Source organism: Rana temporaria, chromosome 8 (genome assembly GCF_905171775.1).
Source record: "Rana temporaria chromosome 8, aRanTem1.1, whole genome shotgun sequence".
Taxonomy (NCBI): domain Eukaryota; kingdom Metazoa; phylum Chordata; class Amphibia; order Anura; family Ranidae; genus Rana; species Rana temporaria.
The window spans coordinates 154,159,377-154,178,747 of NC_053496.1; the positions used below are offsets into that span (position 1 = coordinate 154,159,377).

Consider the following 19,371-nt stretch of genomic DNA (forward strand, 5'->3'; position numbering starts at 1 on the left):
TAAAACATTTCGTGAGCACACTACCACAACCAATTAGGGAAGATAAGACACTATACCCAATAGAAAAAATATGCAGCATGGACAAGCCCCTGATACACGGTATATCAAAGGTATACGGGATACTAACAGAACTTGAGACCCAGGAAGCATTGCCTTTTTTGGGAAAATGGGAGAGCGACATTGGTAAAAAAATTGATAAAACACAAATGATAGGTGCAGTTTATAACCATGCTGCGGATATTACCACCATAGAAGCAAACTATAAATGTATGGTGCGATGGCACATGACCCCATCAAGAATGAATAAGATCCACCCTAGAAATTCAGAGCTATGTTGGAGAAACTGTAAACAAAAAGGAACAACGATACATATATGGTGGGACTGCCCGAGAATGCAGGAATTTTGGAAAGAAATTTTGAAATACATCGTAGAAATAACAGGAGAAACGATTCTATGTAGCCCGCTGACCTGTTTGTTTCACGGAACTGAAAAAACAAAAAAACAATATGGAACAACTCTGGTCCCTGTGTTGTTAAACGCAGCTAAGGCTCTGATCCCTAAAAATTGGTTACACCCAAAGAGGCCATCAATTAAAGAATGGATAGAAAGGGTGGAATATATAGAAGAGATGGAGTATCTTGCATGCAGAGAGTCAGGAGAAGAGGACAAAAACAGGATGGTTTGGGAAAAGTGGAAAGTGTTCAAATCCACAGAGAAGTTCGTCCAGGGAACGATAGAAGCAGAGAGCTGAGAGATCGCGGAGAGGATTGCATGGCACACAGATCCGGGGGGGGGGGGGGGGGGGAGGGAAAAGGGGGGAGAAAAAAGGGGGGGAAAAAAAAAAAAAAAAAAAAAAAGAGGGATTAATATAAGCTAATTATGATACGCTATCAAAGAATGTAGTCAGATTCGTCAAGCGGGAAAATATTAACTTAACAGCTTAAAAATGTTAAATTCGTAATGTCAAAAAAAAAAAAAAAAAAAAAAAAAAAAAAACAAAACACACAAAATATACGAAGCCGCAAGAGAGATGCTAAGGGCGGGCGAACCGTGAGCTAGCCTCTCGGCTATATGTGAGCAGAGTCTGACGTGAAAAAAAAAAAAAAAAAAAAAAAAAAAAAAAAAAAAATATATACCTGACAAGTGTTCTAGTCCCTCTTCATTCTTACTAAAACTACAAAGTTTTGCCTTTTAGTTATACTTTTAAGAGTGAATATTTAGATTCCTGCATAAACTTAGCCTGGTTCTCTTAACCTAGGAGGGTGTTGTATGACACTTAGATGTGGGATACTGAATAAAAACTTTGCCACATCTAGCCCCAAATCTCAATGACTGACGCACAATGAAACTCATGAAAGAAAGCCGGAACAGTATCCATCTCCTCTGCTATTCGTTTATTATTTTAAAATGTTTACGCTTTACTGGTAAATTTACTTTTAAATGCATCTAGACACCTGGTGGTAGATGGGGGGGATATTAAAGGTCTGGTCTCTTATTCTTCCTTGTAGGAGTCTTTGGGTGTCCAACAACTGTTGCTAATGTGGAGACCGTTTCAGTGGCGCCCACCATCTGCAGACGTGGAGGCTCCTGGTTTGCCAGCTTCGGTCGGGAAAGAAATTCTGGAACTAAACTGTTCAACATCTCTGGTCACGTCAACAATCCATGTACCGTGGAAGAGGAGATGTCCATACCACTGAAGGAGCTTATAGAAAGGCACGCAGGTACTGTATTGAATACACTGAAGTGGTCAGGTACGTTGTAGATGGAGGGGGGGGGGGGGTTATTGCTGGTTATTGCTGAGGGATAATGGATAAAAGGAAACCTGTGCAGAAGAAGCAATGACTTTTGGGTAAATGCTGTGTATACATGAGTTGAAACCTTATTTATTGTGTTATTAAAGCATCATCATATTTTGCTGATTCAAATCGCTGCCCCACTTTCTTCATGGGTCTTAGACTTGCAGGTTTGATCCATCCTTTCTTTTATGAGTCTAAAAGTTTTGCACATGTAAACTTTGTTCTCCTAAGAAAACCGTAAAAGTGGCAACTTATCCAAAGAAGAGAATAGCTGACTTCCACAATCAAATCTTAGACCTCCCTGGAGACTAAATTGTGTTTTAAGTAGTTGATGCAAATTTGCTGTTTTTTCTAATAAAGGTTTTGTAATTGTACCCAGCCATTGTGATATACACACCCTTGCTTGTCAATAAGATAAATCTGTTGGATCCTGGTTTAGCGTTGCTGGTTCCTGGGACTTCTCACTAGACAGAGGTGATGGTACTTACCTATTGTACAATGAGGAGGCTAGAGACAGAAGTGACACAGAAAACTGAACTACTTTACCAGTAAGATTAAAGCGGAGCTCCACCCAAAAAGGGAATGCTCTGCTTATCTGCCGCCTCCTCCACTCCACTGCCACATTTGGCACCTTTTGGGGGGGAAGGGGGTACCTGGTTTTGACAGGTTCCCACTTCTGGAGTTGGCGGCAACAACCGATAGCCAATTGAAAAAGTCGGTTTGGGTGAAGACACCACTGGATTCCTGGACAGGTAAGTGTCCTAATATTAAAAGTCAGCAGCTACAGTATTTGTAGCTGTTGACTTACATTTTATGCATGAGCCTGGAGCTCCTCTTTAATTGCTGAATCGGGGACAAAGTGTGTCGTTTTTCAGATGGAAACCGTTCTTTGCAGAGATTACATTGGTAAGATGTTAAAAGTTTGCATTTAGGTGCATTGGGAGGCTTGGCCTACATGCCCAGGGCCTTTATACACGAATCCAGCATTGTACACCTATTCTGTGTTCTGCAAAACAAATGGGAAAGGATAACCAGGTTTTTCTGAGTCTCTCTGATCTTTGATTAGCCAGGCCAAGGACCCTCAAATACCCTTGCACAGTTTCTCTGAAGATATAACCTACTCCGTCACATACATATAAAGCAAGCACATAGCTGTGAGGAGGAAACAAAATTCGTACCTTTAATGCTGCCCATGCCACTTAAATCTGCTGATTTGCTTGATGTCTGCTTTGAAAAGGGACACTTCCAGGAATATTGATCTCCTGGGTTCTCTGCAGCTCTCCTTGGTTCATCTTTGCTGATCTTCATGTCATTACTACATCCTATAGTGGTGTGGAGATCAGCAGAGGAATCCAGTGAGAACTGCAGGGAACCAAAGCGAACAGCACTCCCTGAACTGGGTCATTTTCCCAGTGGACTTCTGGCTATAATTTTTCGGCAACAGAGTGGATTTTAGTGGCACGGGCAGTGAGAAAGAAGTATTCTATTTCTTTACAAATATGTGCTTGCATTATACATTGGTGACATTTGTAGAAAACTGTAGGCTGCTATTAACTCCTTGATCATTTTGGATGAAACTATTCATGCAACTCCTGCAGTCTCCTGGAAACATTCAATACTAAGCAAGGAAGCTTATTCAGGTTAGATTAAGAAGAAGCTGTGGTCCTGGCTGAAGGCATTCTCGTGGCCCTGCTCACCCAGGGGAACCCCAGTGATTCCAACAGAGATGGCTTGTCGTTTCTCATTGTTGCCCAGGTCACGTAGGATATTTCTGGTGACTTCTAGCTCTCTTGTTCTTGTAGGTGGTGTTACTGGTGGCTGGGACAATCTGCTGGGTGTCATTCCTGGAGGCTCCTCCACTCCAATCATCCCTCGCTCTGTATGTGATGATGTCCTCATGGACTTCGATGCTCTTGTTCAGGCCCAGACTGGTCTTGGCACAGCTGCACTCATTGTCATGGATAAATCGGTGAGTGCTGTTGTCTGAGTCCTATACCATTGTTAGTATGACCTGTAACTGCCCTTCTCTGACTCTATTCTTCCATTGCAGACAGACATTGTTCGCGCTATTGCCCGTCTTATAGAATTCTATAAGCATGAGAGCTGTGGTCAGTGCACACCATGCAGGGAAGGTATGCTATACTTCTAGAGGGACATGTGTCAGTGTGTGTGTGTGTGTGTGTGTGTGTGTGTTCTCACTTTTATATCAGTGTATTAGGGGCAGATCCACATAGATCTGCACCCGCGCAGCATATCAGAGATACGCTACGCCGCCGTACCTTACCTGGCGTTCTTTTGAATCCTCAAAGATTATGCGCCGTAAGTTACGGCGACGTAGTGTATTTCTGGCGGCGGAATTCAAATCGGGATTAGGGGGCGTGTTTCATTTAAATGAAGCGCGTCCCCGCGCCGAATGAACTGCTCATGCTCCGTTTCTAAATTTCCCGCTGTGCATTGCGCTAAATGACGTCGCAACTACGTCATTTTTTTCAACTTAGACGTGAATTACGTCCATCCAGATTCACGGACGACTTGCGGAAAAAAAAAATAATAATTCAAATTTCGACGCGGGAACGACGGCCATACTTAAAGCGGAGCTCCACCCTAAAGTGGAACTCACGCTGATCGGAACCCGCCCCCCCTCCGGTGTCACATTTGACACCTTTCAGGGGGAGGGGGGTGCAGATACCTGTCTAAAGACAGGTATTTCCACCCACTTCCGGCCACACGTCACAAGCAAAAGACGGGTTTTTCCTGACTTCCTGTCTGTCGCCCGTTGTGTGCTGGGAACACTCGGCTCCCAGCACACGGCGTGTGAGCCAATCGGCGGGCGCAGCGCGACTCGCGCATGCGCCGTAGGGAACCGGGTAGTGAAGCCGGAGCGCTTCACTTCCTGGTTCCCTCACTAAGGATGGCGGGGAGAGCAGCGGGGGGAGCAGCAGAGAGACGAGCGATCGCTCGTCCTCTGCTGCGGACGGCGCTGGACTCCAGGACAGGTAAGTGTCCTAATATTAAAAGTCAGCAGCTGCAGTATTTGTAGCTGCTGGCTTTTAATTTTTTTTTTTTTACTGGCACATCCGCTTTAACATGGCAAATCTAACTATACGCCGCTAAAGAGAAGCTTTAACTATACGCCGGAAAAAGCCGACTAGAGACGACGTAAGAGAATGCGACGGCCGTGCGTACGTTCGTGGATTGTCGGAAATAGCTAATTTGCATACCCGACGCGGAAAACGACGTGAACGCCACCCAGCGGACGCCGAAGTATTGCATCTTAGATCCGAAGGCGTACGAGGACGTACACCTGTCGGATCTAGCCCAGATGCCGTTGTATCTTGGTTTGAGGATTCAAACCAAAGATACGATGCGGGTAATTTGAAAGTACGCCGGCGTATCAGTAGATACGCCGGCGTACTCTCTCTGTGCATCTGCCCCTATGTCTTTAGGCACCAACTGATTTATCTGTCCCAAAAAAACGAATGCAAACTAATCACACTATACACATACATACATACATACATACATACATACATACATACATACATACATACATACATAGTACGCAAGGTTGAAAAAATACACAAGTCCAGCCTATGGTGTACGTTTATTAAACTGTGATAAGCCGAGATCATGATGTGCTGTGATGAGAGGTGGAGAACATGTTCTCTGCTCCTTATCTCAGTTTATTAAACTGGCAATGCTCAGAGCATTGCCAGTTTAATAAACTGAGATAAGGAGCAGAGAACATGTTCTCCACCTCTCATCACAGCACATGGCTGTTTTGTCACAAATAAATAATAAACTGATCTGAAGATCTCACAGCCCTTCCACTGAAATATCTCCCTTCCAGATTCACCAGCTTAGAGGTGGAGAATCTGGGAGAGAAGCTGGTGTGATAAGAGGAAGAAGACTTATTTCTTCCTAATATTGGCATATTGGCATATATATATATATATATATATATATATATATATATATATATATATATATATATATATATATAATCACACGTGTGTTTGTATATAGACACTGTATATACGTGTGTGTAATGTATATATGTGTAATATATATATTGCATGTCTGAAAACATGTAATTAGATGACCTATCTCTACCTGGAATTATACACCCACAGGCCTCCATCCCTGCATATATACGTGTAAAGACCAGAAAGGGGCAGGATTGGGACTTTAAATGAGACCTGTGGGTGTGTGTGTAATGATGTGGATATATCACATGAAAGGAAACTGATTGCCAAAGATCCCTAGGAACAGTACATGATAGTACAATTGGAAAACATAATAAGACCATATAATAACAAAGCATTCGTGATGTAAAAATACAGTTGCACGAATTCAACATAAGTTGATATAATTATATAAATTTAATAATAATAGAAAGTGAATCACTAGGGCATAATTAACGGCAGGCAGTAAAATTCATGACATCAAATAATTACAATTCAGACATAAATAATATATACAAATTCATAAAATTAGTACAAGCAAAGAACATGATTAGCAAGATATTAGAAAACACATGACTGGGCATCACTAGATGGAGACACTACATGTTTCATGGCCTTCCGCCACTCATCAGGAGTGTGATGCATGCATTGTACTCGAAATAAAATGTGAAACGATTTTAGTGGTTAACTAGGTATTATGCTCCAAAATATATGGAAGAAATAGTTGCTATATTACTCGCAGAGTAACCCAGAAATGGTAAGCAATTCCAAAGGTGGAGGTGTGCGGAAATCCGGTAGGAATGGTCTCTTTTTCACTTTTTGAACTCTGCTGCACCGTAATCTCACCATATATCACGAGATTACAGGCAGCCCACCCACTTTTACACAGATCTCGGACGTTTTCAGAGGAAAAACTCCACCTTTTTTTTTTTTTTTTTTTTTCTTTTTACCACCTCAGCTTTTTAACCAAATTCTAGAGACCAGCTCATGGTTTGATGCTTCTTTCGTCTCAATTTGTGGTTTGCATCATATGTGGTATTTATTCTGCAAATTTTTTTTTTTTTATCCTTAGTATTTCGGTTTCTATATCATCCATCCCTAGGGGCTAAAATGCCTTGACCGTAATTACCTCCCCGCCAACCCCCATTGAGGCTGGTCGAACCCAATACAAATTAACCAAGCTTCTTGAAATTATTTTTTTTACCCCCCCCCCCCCCCCTCCCCTAATGGCTCCCAGGGATCTCATCCTGTTCCCCTTTGAAATGTCTCCTAGCCAGTTCAGCAAAGGAAGCTATATTTTCGCAACGCTCTAAAAGCGATCCGAATAAAACCTTGGAAAGATGCAAACGAGGAGGTGCTAGTGGATTGACGCCCACTTTTACGTTTCTAGTTCCTAACGAACCCTGACCCTCTCCGCGTAACTCCATGTTTTTTTGTATTCCTTCCATTTTGCCCATTTCTTCCTGTAATCACTATTCCTTTCCAGGTAGCTGTCCTTTAGTTCTTCTAACCTGTACGTTTCCTCCACTTCGTCTATCCAATTCCAGACGTGTGGGCATTCCTTCTCCTGCCACTTTTTAGGAATAAGTTTCTTGGCTGCGTTTAAAAGATGGGGAAGTAACGACTGCTTATATTTTTTTACCCCTTCCGAACTGCCGTGAAAGAGCACGGCCCAGGGGTCTTTCTTTATCTCCTCCCCCGTTATAACCTTAATTTGGCTCAGTATTGTGTCCCAATAGTTTTGAATTTTTGGGCATAGCCACCATAGGTGGGCCATTGTGCCTATTTCTAAACAGCCCCTCCAGCACTCAGCGGACTGGTTTGCTTTAAATTTATTGGCTTTGTCTGGGGTTATGTACCACCCTGATAGGCACTTATAATTTGCTTCGGCCGTGCGAACATCTATTGCGGAAAAGTGGGTTAGATGAATGATCCTCTGAAAAGAATTTGTCCCTCTAGTGCTTCCTAACTGTCTTTCCCATTTCTCTATGAAGGGTGCTTCTCCCCGAAACCCTATCTTAACCAATATCCCATAAAGTTTAGTGATTGTGCCCTTTGAATTCTTCGATTTACAAATCCTCTCAATGGGGTCAGCTCCGCCTCCGTCCGTAATGGGCGGGGGAGGTGCTGCACAAAGTGGTGTAATTGGGAATAATGCCACCTATCAAGATTCCAATAGTCCGTTTTGGCTTTCAAATCTCCGTAGGTCATTATGTCACCATTTTTAATAATATCTCCTAAGTGCACAGTGTCTTCCCTAATCCAGTTCCCTCCAATTTTATTTTCCCCCGGTGCAAAGTACGGATTTTCTTTTAAATTCATTAGGGGGGAATTAAATTTCCCCTCCAGTTGTGCCTGGGTTCTATCCCACATTCTTAAAGTGAGTCGTGTAATGTCCTGTGTTTTGTGCTCTAATGCTCTGTATTGTGCAGGGATCCATATGATATTGTTCAAGTATTTGCTAGTTGACGCTTTCTCAATTTGTACCCATCTTTTATCTGATCTGTTCCGGGCCCATTCGACCGCCCGAGATAGAACCGCCGCTTTATAATAGCTTTTGATATCCGGAGCCGCCAGCCCGCCCTGCATCTTTCCCTGTTTTAATATAGAAAGGGATATTCTATGCTTCCTATTTTTCCAAACATAGTTTAGCAACAGGGTGTTAAGAATGCTCAGAAACTGCTGTGGGAGGGCGATTGGAACCAATAGAAATTTATAAAGAATTTTAGGAACTACCACCATCTTCAACATATTGATGCGACCTATCCATGAGATTGGTTTGTTTACTGTTTTTTTTAGTTCGTTCTTGATTTCGTTTAATAAGGGGACGTAGTTTATTTTATACATCTTCTGTGCTGTATTTGCAAGTTTAATACCTAAGTACTTTAGTTCTTTAGTCCAAGGATATGCGCAAACTTCCTTTACTGATCCTATCTCTCTTTTATTTAAATTGATGTTCAAAATTTCTGATTTGGTAACGTTGATTTTAAAGTTAGAGATGGCACCGTACTGTTTCAATACTTTTGAGAGCTTTGGGATGGATTTGACCGGATTGGTTACATAAAATAGTATATCATCGGCAAAGGCCGATAATTTATGTTCCTCCCCGTCTACTCTTACTCCGTTGATATCAGAATCCTTACGGATAGTAGACAATAATGGCTCCAATGACAAAATGAAAAGAAGAGGGGACAGGGGGCACCCCTGCCTAGTCCCATTTTTCATCTCGAATGATTCCGAGAGTGTACCGTTTATTTTAATTTTTGCGGTGGGATGGATGTAAAGTGTTTTAATCCAACGGGACATCCTGCCTCCTATCCCCATTGCAGTGAGGGTTTCCGTCATGAGCCCCCAATCTACCCTGTCAAAGGCTTTTTCAGCATCAACTGACAGGAGCAGACCGGGGGTCTCATTTTGCCTAATGGTCTGTAGCAAGAGGATTGCCCTAAGGCTATTATCTTTGCCCTCTCTGTTGGGGACAAAACCCACCTGGTCCGGGTGCACCAATGAGTGCATAACCCCCTTCAAGCGTCCCGCCAGAATTTTGGCAAACAGCTTGAGGTCTGTATTTAACAGAGAGATCGGTCTGTACCCTGAACAGAGAGAGCTGTCTTTCCCCTCTTTTAAAATTATCGTAATCACGGCCGCTGTAGCTTCCCTGCTGGTTTCGAATTCCGATCCTAACCCGTTAAAGTATTTGCACAGCCTTGGAATCAATATCTTACTAAATTTTTTATAATACATGGTAGAGAACCCATCCGGGCCCAGGCTCTTACCGCCCGAAATAGAGTTTAGGGCTGTTTTAATTTCAGCCTCCGTTATGGGGCGATCCATGTTCAAACTTTCCGTCTCATCTAATCTGGGGAGGCCCGCCTTAACAAGAAAGTCTCTGGTCTCTTCTTCCCTTTCCCCTTTCTGCCAGCCAGACTGTTTTATTGTGTATAGGTCCTCATAATATTTTTTAAAGCTATCCGCGATTTCACCAGTTGCGTACACCAAATTCCCGTTTTTCCCTTTAATTTTTTCAATGTAGTTCCTAGTTTTCTTTTTTTGGGCCATTTTGGCTAAAAGCTTACTTGGTTTATTTCCCCATATGTACCTCTCCTTAGAGATGCAGTTTAGTTTATACCTCACTTCCTGTTCCATAATTTCCTTAAGTGCCTCTCTTTTCAGGGTTAAGTTCTGGTAGGTCTCTTTTAGTCTTTGCTCTTTATGTTTGCGTTCGAGGGTCTCTATCTCTTTCACGAGGGCAATGGTTTTGCTATTCCTTTCTGCTTTTTTTTTAGCTCCCACCGCGATTAGTATTCCCCTTATGTATGCTTTATGCGTCTCCCACAAGATAGCACTGGAAATCCCTACTGTGTCATTAATGAGAAAGAATTTTTCCAGTTCGGCCTCCACCCTTCTTGCCCCTTCTTCGTCTCGGATCAAGCTATCGTCTAGTCGCCATAACGGCCGCTGTTTCTTTTGTGTAGATAATAAGATTTTCATTGTTATTGGAGCATGGTCTGACACCGTCATAATTCCAATTTCTGTATCTCTGATAGAGTCAAGCAACCCGTGATCCACTAAGATGTAGTCTATTCTAGAGTACGTTCCGTGGGGGGGGGAGAAAAATGTGTAATCGTGTTCGTTTGGATGGAAAATCCGCCAAACGTCTACTAGTTGACGATCATGTAACTTAAGTTTAATTCTCTGTAGTTGCTCTATTTTTGTCACCTTCCCACGGAACGTACTGTCTTCCGTGGGATTGAGAACAAAGTTTAGATCCCCCATCAGGATTATATGTCCTTCGGCGAAATTATTCAATTTGCCCAGAATTTTGCTTAAGTATTGAATTGGGTGTAAGTTTGGAGCATATATATTTGCTAGTGTATATGTCATGTTATCTAGCTTTATTTTGAGGAATAGAAATCTCCCCTCTGGGTCTGTTAACCTCGCCTCAAGCGTAAATCCTAGCCCTCTTGTAAACCCGATAGCCACACCTCTTGCTCGTTTTGAGATAGAGTCGCCGTAAAACCAAGTGGGATATGCCGGGGAATATAGCTTGATATTTGCGTCTATGGTCAAATGGGTTTCTTGGATAAATACCACATCCGCTCTAAGTTTTTCAATCTCGCCCAGAACTTTAAGTCTTTTGACCGCTGAATTTAATCCCTTTACGTTATAGGATAAAAATTTAACTTCTGTCATTTCCTATTGCTTGATCGTTTCCTTATGCATGCTGAACATTCTAAGAGATCCCTTGGGAGCCATAATCCCGTTTCCCTCCCTATTTTGGAGGGGGGAGTGTTCTCTCCCCCTTCCCTCCCCTTGCCTAGGCCAGTACATCGCCTCTGAACCGTAGGGATCCTCGGTACCCCTTTTCCGTTGGTTCTTTTGGATGAGGTGCGACCCCCTGCGCCCCTCCCACACGCTGTCCCCGGAATTCCCCGGTGGCTCGATCTTATGTGTGTGGGGATACAGATCCGCGCCGCCTTGTTACCCTCTCCAGTCACCCGCCCTCCGTCCCCCCTCCTCTCCCGTCTCTCTAGCCCGTTTCTAAAGGCCCCCTCTGGGGGTAACTATTTTCTAATCGCTATTCCACCCATCCAGGTAATTCAATCACCGGAATGTCCAGTTTATGACAGAACTCCCCCAGGTCTTCCGGAAATGTTAGTTTAGCTGACACTCCTTCTTTGTGTCCTATCAGGCAGGCTGGGAACCCCCATTGATAGGTAATGTTAGATTTCCGCATCTGTTCCAGTAAAGGTTTTAAATGCCTTCTTCTAGACAGGGTTTCCCAGGCCAAGTCTGTGTAGATCTGAATCTCGGTCCCCTCAAATAATAAGGGGGGTTTTCTTCTCAGTTTCTGCCATATTTCATCTTTGTCTTCGAAGTGCCTGAACCTGACGATTATATCCCTATCCCACTTGCTTCCTCCCTCCCTGGACTCTCCCAGTCGATGTGCTCGTTCTATTTTTAAGGGGCCTTCCCTCCCGTTGTTTAGGAGGGGGAGGAACAAGTCGTTGAGAATTTTCCTCACCCTTCACTTCCTTAACCGATCTAAGCCTTAAATTTTGCCTTCTGTTACGGTTCTCATAATCTTCGAGTCGATATTGCAACAGCCTCTGATTTTGTTTCATAATTAGATGTTGGTTGTTTAATTCCTTAATTGCAAGATCCTGTTTTCCTATCTTTTTCTCGGCTTCCTCCACCCGTTCTAACGTGTGAAATAGGTCCGTTCTTAGAGTGCTAATTTCCTGTCTTATTACATTCTCCAATCTCCTGAGCATAATGTCCATTTCCCCCTTAGAGGGAATATGAGAATCCGAGCTAAGGTCTTCCATTTGGCCTGTTACATGTTCGAGTTCGACTGACGTATCCGCACTCGGGGTTTCCGCCCCCCCTATTCCCTTTTTATTTGTCCCCGTTTTTTCTGTTTTTTTAACCAAGCCTGGGCTCTTCGCACTGCCTTCCGGCGTCATGTAGTGTCTGATTGTGCTAGTAGTGGCAGTGTCTTTAGGGATTTTAGGGGCGGCGCCCCTTGTTGATCTGTTCATATTGTGTTTCTTTATCGCTCTAATGCGTTTTCCCAGTTTGAAGGGGGGAAGGAGAGCTGCGCTCCCCCCCTCCTCTCTCTTTTTTTTTTTTTTTTTTTTTATAAGTGAGGTTTTTTAAACCGCCCAGGGGGACACTTTGAAGGGGTTTCGGGGGTATTAATTAACCCCAGATGTAATCCGAAGTTAAGGAAGGGTCAGGGGGTTCATCCGTTTGTACAATGATTAATTTCAACCCGATTGGCTGCTCGACCACTGGTAAAAGAGCCCGACTACTCCTGATGCGATTAAGGCTTTGCTAAAGATCCTGCCGTTACCGAGAGCCTTGCGTCTTGCAATAGGCAGGAGTCCTATGGAGCGGGACATAATTGAGCCCCCTGCTTTTTTTTTTTTTTTTAGACGCCAAATCTATATACTTTCAAGTTGCCGGTACCACCCCTCCTAAGTTTGCGAAGTGTGTAGGCTGAGGGCTTGGGGTCTTGGTGAAGTTGGGTCGTTATTTAGTAAGATGCGGTCCTATCCTATTTTGGACAGGAAACCCACCTTACCCAATGATATGGGATATATTGCCTGACGTCCCCTCTGGTGACTCCCGAAGGTTTGGGGCTTGTCCCTTCCTGGGTTTTTAGCTAAGATTTGTAGGGTCAGGGGCAAGATCTAGCGCTTTTCAGGTTCGCTACCAGGTTAAGTATCCGCGGTGTGTAAGACAGTCCCCTTATGGATGCAATAATTCCCATAGAAAAAGATGAGCATAAAATTACATAAGGCGTGGGCGGACTCGTTTGTAGGATCAGGCGCAGAGTCTGTAACTTTCTGCTAGACCGCCAAGGTAGGTAACCGCAGTGTGTAAGACAGTCAACTCATGGATACATTAATTCCGAGCCACTATGGGCACAAATAGTTAGGTAGAGCACGTACTGGTTGGATTAAAGAGACACGAGCGGAGTCTGCTGCTTTTTTACAAGTCCGCCCAGGTAAGTGTCCGCAGTATGTAAGACAGTCACCTCCTGGTTGCATTGATACAATACAGATAATTGCACATGTAGTAAGTTAAAGCATGTACCTACTGATTTAAAGAGACAGGCGCAGAATCAACTGCTTTTCTACTAGTCCGCCAGGGTAAGTGCCCACAGTGTGAGGGACAGCCAACTCAAGAAAGCTTTGCTTCCACTGTAAATACGTAAACATTCAATTGCGAAAAGCAAGTGCGAACATCATCGGCAATAAGTGTCCCTCTGAGATTAGTGTGATTACCAAGTTGCACGTGGGCTCCCTTTAAATAGTTCCCTCCATGCGCTTTTATAGCCAACCTTTAAGGATCTGAGTATGCGATTTGTAAGACAATTCTCCTTCCATGTCTCCACTGTAAGAAGGTGGGTCATAGGTTACTCTCCTTGCCTAGTGCAGTTCATATATCATATATCAGGGACCCCGGTGAGCAAAAGATAGGACAGCAAACGCATGAGGAGAAAAAAAAACATCAGGAAAAAAAAAAAAAAAACACCACTACAAGTGAAGGCTAAAATATTACCGGTTTGCCGCGTGCTGCTGGTTAACTCCACTGTTTCCTGAGCTGATCAGCTGTGGTCGCTGTGTACAGCAGGGAGAGGGGGACTGCCCCACACCATGAGGGGGGGCTTCCCTGCTCTTCCTCCGTACCTTACCTTACCAGCGGTCTCATGGGGGTAAGCGGGGTGCGACGGGCGGCGGGCTACTACCGGAGAGCGGTGATGGCAGGTGGACTCCGCGGGGTGGGTGGACTATCCACTCGGTGGGCTCCCTCTATGCGGCACATCCGCTGTCGCTGGGCCTCCTCCGGGTCTCTGTCCTCCCATCTCCCGATGCGCTGTCGGATCCGTAGCGCGGGTGGTTCCTCCCTCCGACGTGCGTGTGTCACGTACACCACGTCATCCCCGAGATAAAAATGACCAAAACTCCACCTTTTGTTCTTCCTCTGAGAACTGCCAAGAACTGAACTGAGAAAAAAAACTTCTCAGTTTATTAAACGGACACCTATGTGTGTTATTTTTATGTCAGTATTACATACATTGTATATCCCTGTATGTTGTGGTCCTTTAGGTGCTTATCTATTAATTAAAAAAAAAAAAACTATCGATGCTCCCCGCTGAAACCAATGCCTGTGGAAGAAAATTCCACATCTTCCAGTAAAGAACCCCTAATATGTAAAGCGAACGCAAAATTAACCCATTTTAGCACCAATGTCACATGAAATGTTTTTTTTGCACTAAAATTCAATGTGTGTAGAAATTGAAAAGGCAGACAATCGGGATTATGTTCTTACAGAAGCTCTGCTTTCTGCATAGATCCTCACACTGTTGGGCCACCTGCTGAACTAACCCCAATGCCCTTTCCCAGCATTTCCTCTGGAAGTACAAAAATGTTCCACATTCAGCCCTGAAAGTTGCTGCACAAAGCCGGACTCTGTGTTGTCCTTATTTCTTACAGAGGTTTTTTTCTTTTGATCTTTTACAGGGGTTGACTGGATGAACAAAATGATGTGGAGGATGTGCCAGGGAAACGCACAGGAGGCAGAGATAGACATGTTGTGGGAGATCAGCAAACAAATAGAAGGTCATACAATCTGTGCTTTAGGAGATGGCGCGGCTTGGCCTGTGCAGGTAAATATTTCTCATAGTGCAGCAGAACTTCTGTTGGATTTCTTCTTGAAAAAAAGAGGGAGATGGCAGTATTCAGGTCTTCGAACACAACAAAGGTGTTTTTGTATTTTGGAAGTTGCGTATTTAAAGCGGAGTTCCACCTAAAAGTGGAACTTCTGCTTTAAGGCCTTCTCCCCAGCTCATGTTTGTGAAACCTGAGATTTTGGGGAGGAGGGGGGCGCAGGTACCCGATTTTAACAGGTACCTACTCCCACTTCTGTTCCGGTCTCCTTAGGTGATTGGAAGCAGAAGTTCCCCCTCCCAAAGCCATCTGGGACACGACAGGTCCTAGAAGACTTTGGGACCAGTCAGAGTGCAGCGTCGCTCACGTATGCGCTGTGAAGCCGTAAGCAGTTGCAGCTGAGTGCCCTTAGTAGAGATGCCGGTGCTGCAAAGGGAGGACACTGGGAGAACGCGGCGTGGGTGAGTGCACCGCTAGATCGTGGGACAGGTCAGTTTTTGTAGCTGCTGACTTTTAATAAACAAAAATATGACTGGAACTCCGCTTTAAAGGGGTTGTAAAGGTAAAAAAAAAAAAAAAAAAATCCTAAATGGCTTCCTTTACCTTAGTGCAGTCCTCCTTCACTTACCTCATCCTTCGATTTGGCTTTTAAATGTCCTTATTTCTTCTGAGAAATCCTCACTTCCTGTTCTTCTGTCTGTAACTCCACACAGTAATGCAAGGCTTTCTCCCTGGTGTGGAGTCCCGGCTCCTACCTTTTCCGAGTGAACAGAGTCAGCAATCACTGACTCTGTCCATTCATATAACTGAGCATCGTTCGTAATCTGTGTTTATGATTCTTCAGTTAATGAATGGAGAGGAGCTTCTCTCCATTCATTTTAGCTGAGTCTGCAGCGAAAGGGACTGGAGAATCTGTGTCCTTAGTCCCTTTCTCTGTCTTAAAGGGGAGATGTCAGAGGTCCGTTAAGACCCCTGATATCTCACCAAAGATCCCCAACAGGGCTGATTTAAAAAAAAAAAAAAAATTGCAATAAATAAAAATAAAAATGTATTTAAAATAATAAAAATGTAAAAAAAAAAAAAACAGACTGACAGTCCACCCCTAGCAGTTGAATATGAAGAAAAAAATAAAACCTAAAGTGCTAGTGCAAAAATAAATGTCCCAGAATTTGTACATGTTTGGGTAAGAATTTTAACAAATGGTTTACTGGGATATATTTACTTGTTAAGCTAAAAACACTGTTTGAATCTGCTGTCTATTTTCTTTACCTTAATGCATTGTCTGCATTTATGTATAAGAAAAAAAAAAAAACCCTAAACACTTGCCTCTTGTCACCGCTCCAGCTCTGTCTCGCCTGAAAAACTGCTGCTCTCACAGAGAAAACAGAGCAGCGGAAGCCATAGGCTGCTGCTGTCAGTCAAACTCCTGTGAGGAGAGAGCAGAAGCGTGGCTTACTGTATGCATCTATAGATGCATACAGCCTCCTTAGCTGGGCTTGCAGACAAAGCACTCAGATCCAACTTCGCCTAGGCCAGTTGGTCTCCAAACTGTGGCCCGCGGCCCTTCACTTGCCTTTATACAGCTCTTGTGCCACTATTCCTTCCACTGACACCAATGATAAGGCACCATTCTTTCCCCTGACACCCAACAGTGGAGAACTATTCCTCCCACCGACAAACAATGGCACACTATTCCTCCCACTGATGGCAACAACAGGGCACTATTACTGACACAATGGGGGTTATTTACGAAAGGCAAATCCACTTTGCACTACAAGTGCACTTGGAAATGCAGTCACTGTAAATCTAAAGGGGACATGCAAGGAAAATAAAAAACATAATTAACTTCCACACAAAGTGGATTTGGCTTTAGTCTCAACAATGATGGGGCACTATGCCTTCCACTGACACCAACAAATAGGGAACATTTTCCTCCCACTAACATCAATGGCCCCAGGTGCTATATAATTTTCGGTACTCCCATTGACCACCAAGCCTGGGGCATCATTTTCTCTCACCAAAACTGAGGCATTTTTTAACCCCACTAGCCACAGTCTGGCCCCCCGAAAGTCTAAAGGACAGTAAATGGGCCCTTTGCTTAGAAAGTTTGGTGACTCTGGCAGAAGTGAGACCTGTCAAAAGAAAAAGTTGAAAAGGAGGGGAGGCAGAATTTTCCTTTTTTAGGGGTTAAGTTCTGCTTTAGGTTCGCCACAACTAGAATTTTTGGCAAGAGTTAAAGGGGTTGTAAAAGTTTGTTTATTTTCTAAATAAGTTCCTTTAAGCTAGTGCATTGTTGGTTCACTTACCTCTTTCCTTTGATTTCCCTTCTAAATGTTTTTTTTCTTTGTCTGAATTTCTTACTTTCTGTTTCTCCACAGTAAGCTTGCCCTCATCATCTGGCTGGGGGTTAGTCAGCCAGAGCAGCTTACTGAGGAACAGGAAGTGAGAAATCAAGACAAAACTCTGAAACCAATTTATCTCCTTCGTGGGTTAGAATTTGTGGCTAAAAATGTTGCTTCCTACACTCACTCTGCAGGGGTCTTTTCTGGCAGAGCTGAGTAATGGCCACGCCCCTTGGAACAAGTGTCCTCACACAGACTTGTATCGCAAAGTAAGAGAGAGTGTACATCTAACTAGCTTTATTGAGAATTGATTGCACTAGATCTTGTGTGTCTAAAGCCTCATACACACGGTAGGACTTCAAACAAACTTTTCCGTGGATTTTTGTCCGAAGGGAGTTGGCCGGGCACACCCATAGCATACACACAGCAGGACTTTTCTGCAAACTTTCCTAAAACTTTCCCAACATCATGTGGTTTTTCTGCTCTTTACCGCCACCCTTTGGTCAACTTCTGATATTGGTTGGTTGATTTTAACATTGGTTCTGGGCATGCGTTTTTGTACTTCGGACAAAAGTCTGATGGATTTCTGTACACACGATAGGACTTCGCACCATAAGACTTTTGTTGCCGAAAAGTTTGTCCATTTGCAGAGCGAATGTTTGTCGTCCGGAGCGTACACACGGTAGGATTTTTTTGAAAACTTGCTCATTTTTAAGTTTGTTGTCAAAAAGTCCTACCGTGTGTATGGGGCTTTACAGTGCACTGTTATAATTAGTAACTACAACTGTTTTAACAGGAAGAATTACGTTTTAGTGCATTGTCTAATTCTTTGACTTTAAAGGGGGCTTATCTTTTGACGTGTTTGTGGCTTCAAAGCTAAACTCGGCAGAGAGACTAATGGCATCCAGACAAAAACTAAAATATTAGTTTTTGGTGGACTGTCCTTCTACAGGCTTGACTATTCTTTGTAACCATTCCTTTCTTTTTTAGGGTTTGATTCGTCATTTTCGTCCAGAGCTGGAGGAGAGGATAAGACGGTTCCATGCAGCCAATAGACAGCAGGCCAGCAACTGAGTGCGCACAGCTGCTGTGAAATAACCAGAGCCGCTTTTATTTATCAGAGCAGAATGCCGGCTGTTGCCCCCTTGTGTTGAAACGTGTTAATAAACCGGAACTTTCTAAGCTGACCTGTCTGGTTGATGTTTTTGTAAATCCATAAGTAGGAAGAGGTTTGTGTATAAACAGACCTTATTGGAGAGTTTATAATAAAAAAAAATAACTTTATTGTGGCAATCAACTAAGAGTACTGTATTGTTCCAATATGTTATCGTGAGCGAGAGCCACTGAGGATGCTTCTATAGCTTCCAGGGAAGAGCAGTGAGAGAGCAGAGTCTGTCATCATGGCGGTGAGGCCCCACACCTTGTGTCCTGGTAGGCGGAAAACTGGTAGCGTATAGGCATAGCGACCACGCTGGCGGAAACAGGTGTATCCCTGGGAAGAGCTTGTACAGGCTAGGGAAAGGGGAAGAGTGAGGAGAGACTCCACCTAGGGAAAGAGAATAAAACTTATGAAAAATCCAAAACATATGCCAAAACAGAACGGCGAAATACACAAATTGCTTAAAATGCAAAAATATTTGAACTTCTGCTTAGATTTTCCCTGTAGTGCCCTGGTGCCAACATGAGAGAAATATCAAATGTGGCACAGTCATTTTTATTGGGGACGTGAGACACAAATACTGTGGAAGTGTTGATTTGCAAAGGGGCTGTAATGGGAGTGATCTCTAGCACTCGCATGTAATGCGTTTCTAGCCTATGACTGTCTTCTGAAGCATGTCTCGCACTCGCTGATCATTTTCTGTAGCATGTTTGCAGTCTCTTCTTGTAGTATACCCGTAAAATTATGTGTAGTCCAGGCTTGGGATGAAGTGGTGTATAAGCCTAAAACCACAAAATTATGCTTGCCACTCCATGTTACAGCAATGAGCCTGAGAATACAAGCAACAGCACATTTGGAGGAAGAGGAGATGATCACCTTCCCTATATTTGGAATTACAGGATAGAACCATGAGAAAACATGGTGGTTGG

General features: G+C 43.5%; 2 protein-coding genes and 1 long non-coding RNA gene across 5 annotated transcripts in view; 1 reads left to right on the top strand and 2 right to left on the bottom strand.

The window, feature by feature from the left end:
• Positions 1–18,470, top strand: part of NDUFV1 (NADH:ubiquinone oxidoreductase core subunit V1) — a 41,685-nt gene extending 23,215 nt beyond the window's left edge. Inside the window, exons 7-11 of the mRNA XM_040320905.1 lie at positions 1,510–1,722; positions 3,600–3,766; positions 3,848–3,929; positions 14,795–14,940; positions 18,274–18,470. Of these exons, the coding sequence (XP_040176839.1) occupies positions 1,510–1,722; positions 3,600–3,766; positions 3,848–3,929; positions 14,795–14,940; positions 18,274–18,357 (692 nt within the window). The 3' untranslated portion in view covers positions 18,358–18,470. The remainder of the gene's footprint in view (positions 1–1,509; positions 1,723–3,599; positions 3,767–3,847; positions 3,930–14,794; positions 14,941–18,273) is intronic.
• Positions 6,161–14,347, bottom strand: LOC120909191. The gene is made up of 2 exons (XR_005741236.1): positions 14,242–14,347; positions 6,161–6,682 (listed from the first exon to the last, which is right to left on the bottom strand). It is a non-coding gene; the product is annotated as an uncharacterized LOC120909191 (long non-coding RNA).
• Positions 18,471–18,542: 72 nt separating the features above from the next.
• NUDT8 (nudix hydrolase 8) overlaps positions 18,543–19,371 on the bottom strand; it is a 29,533-nt gene continuing 28,704 nt past the window's right edge. For all 3 annotated transcript variants that reach the window (XM_040320908.1, XM_040320907.1, XM_040320909.1), the window contains one exon: positions 18,543–18,829. In XM_040320908.1, coding sequence (XP_040176842.1) covers positions 18,608–18,829 — 222 coding nt within the window. In that variant the 3' untranslated portion in view covers positions 18,543–18,607. The remainder of the gene's footprint in view (positions 18,830–19,371) is intronic.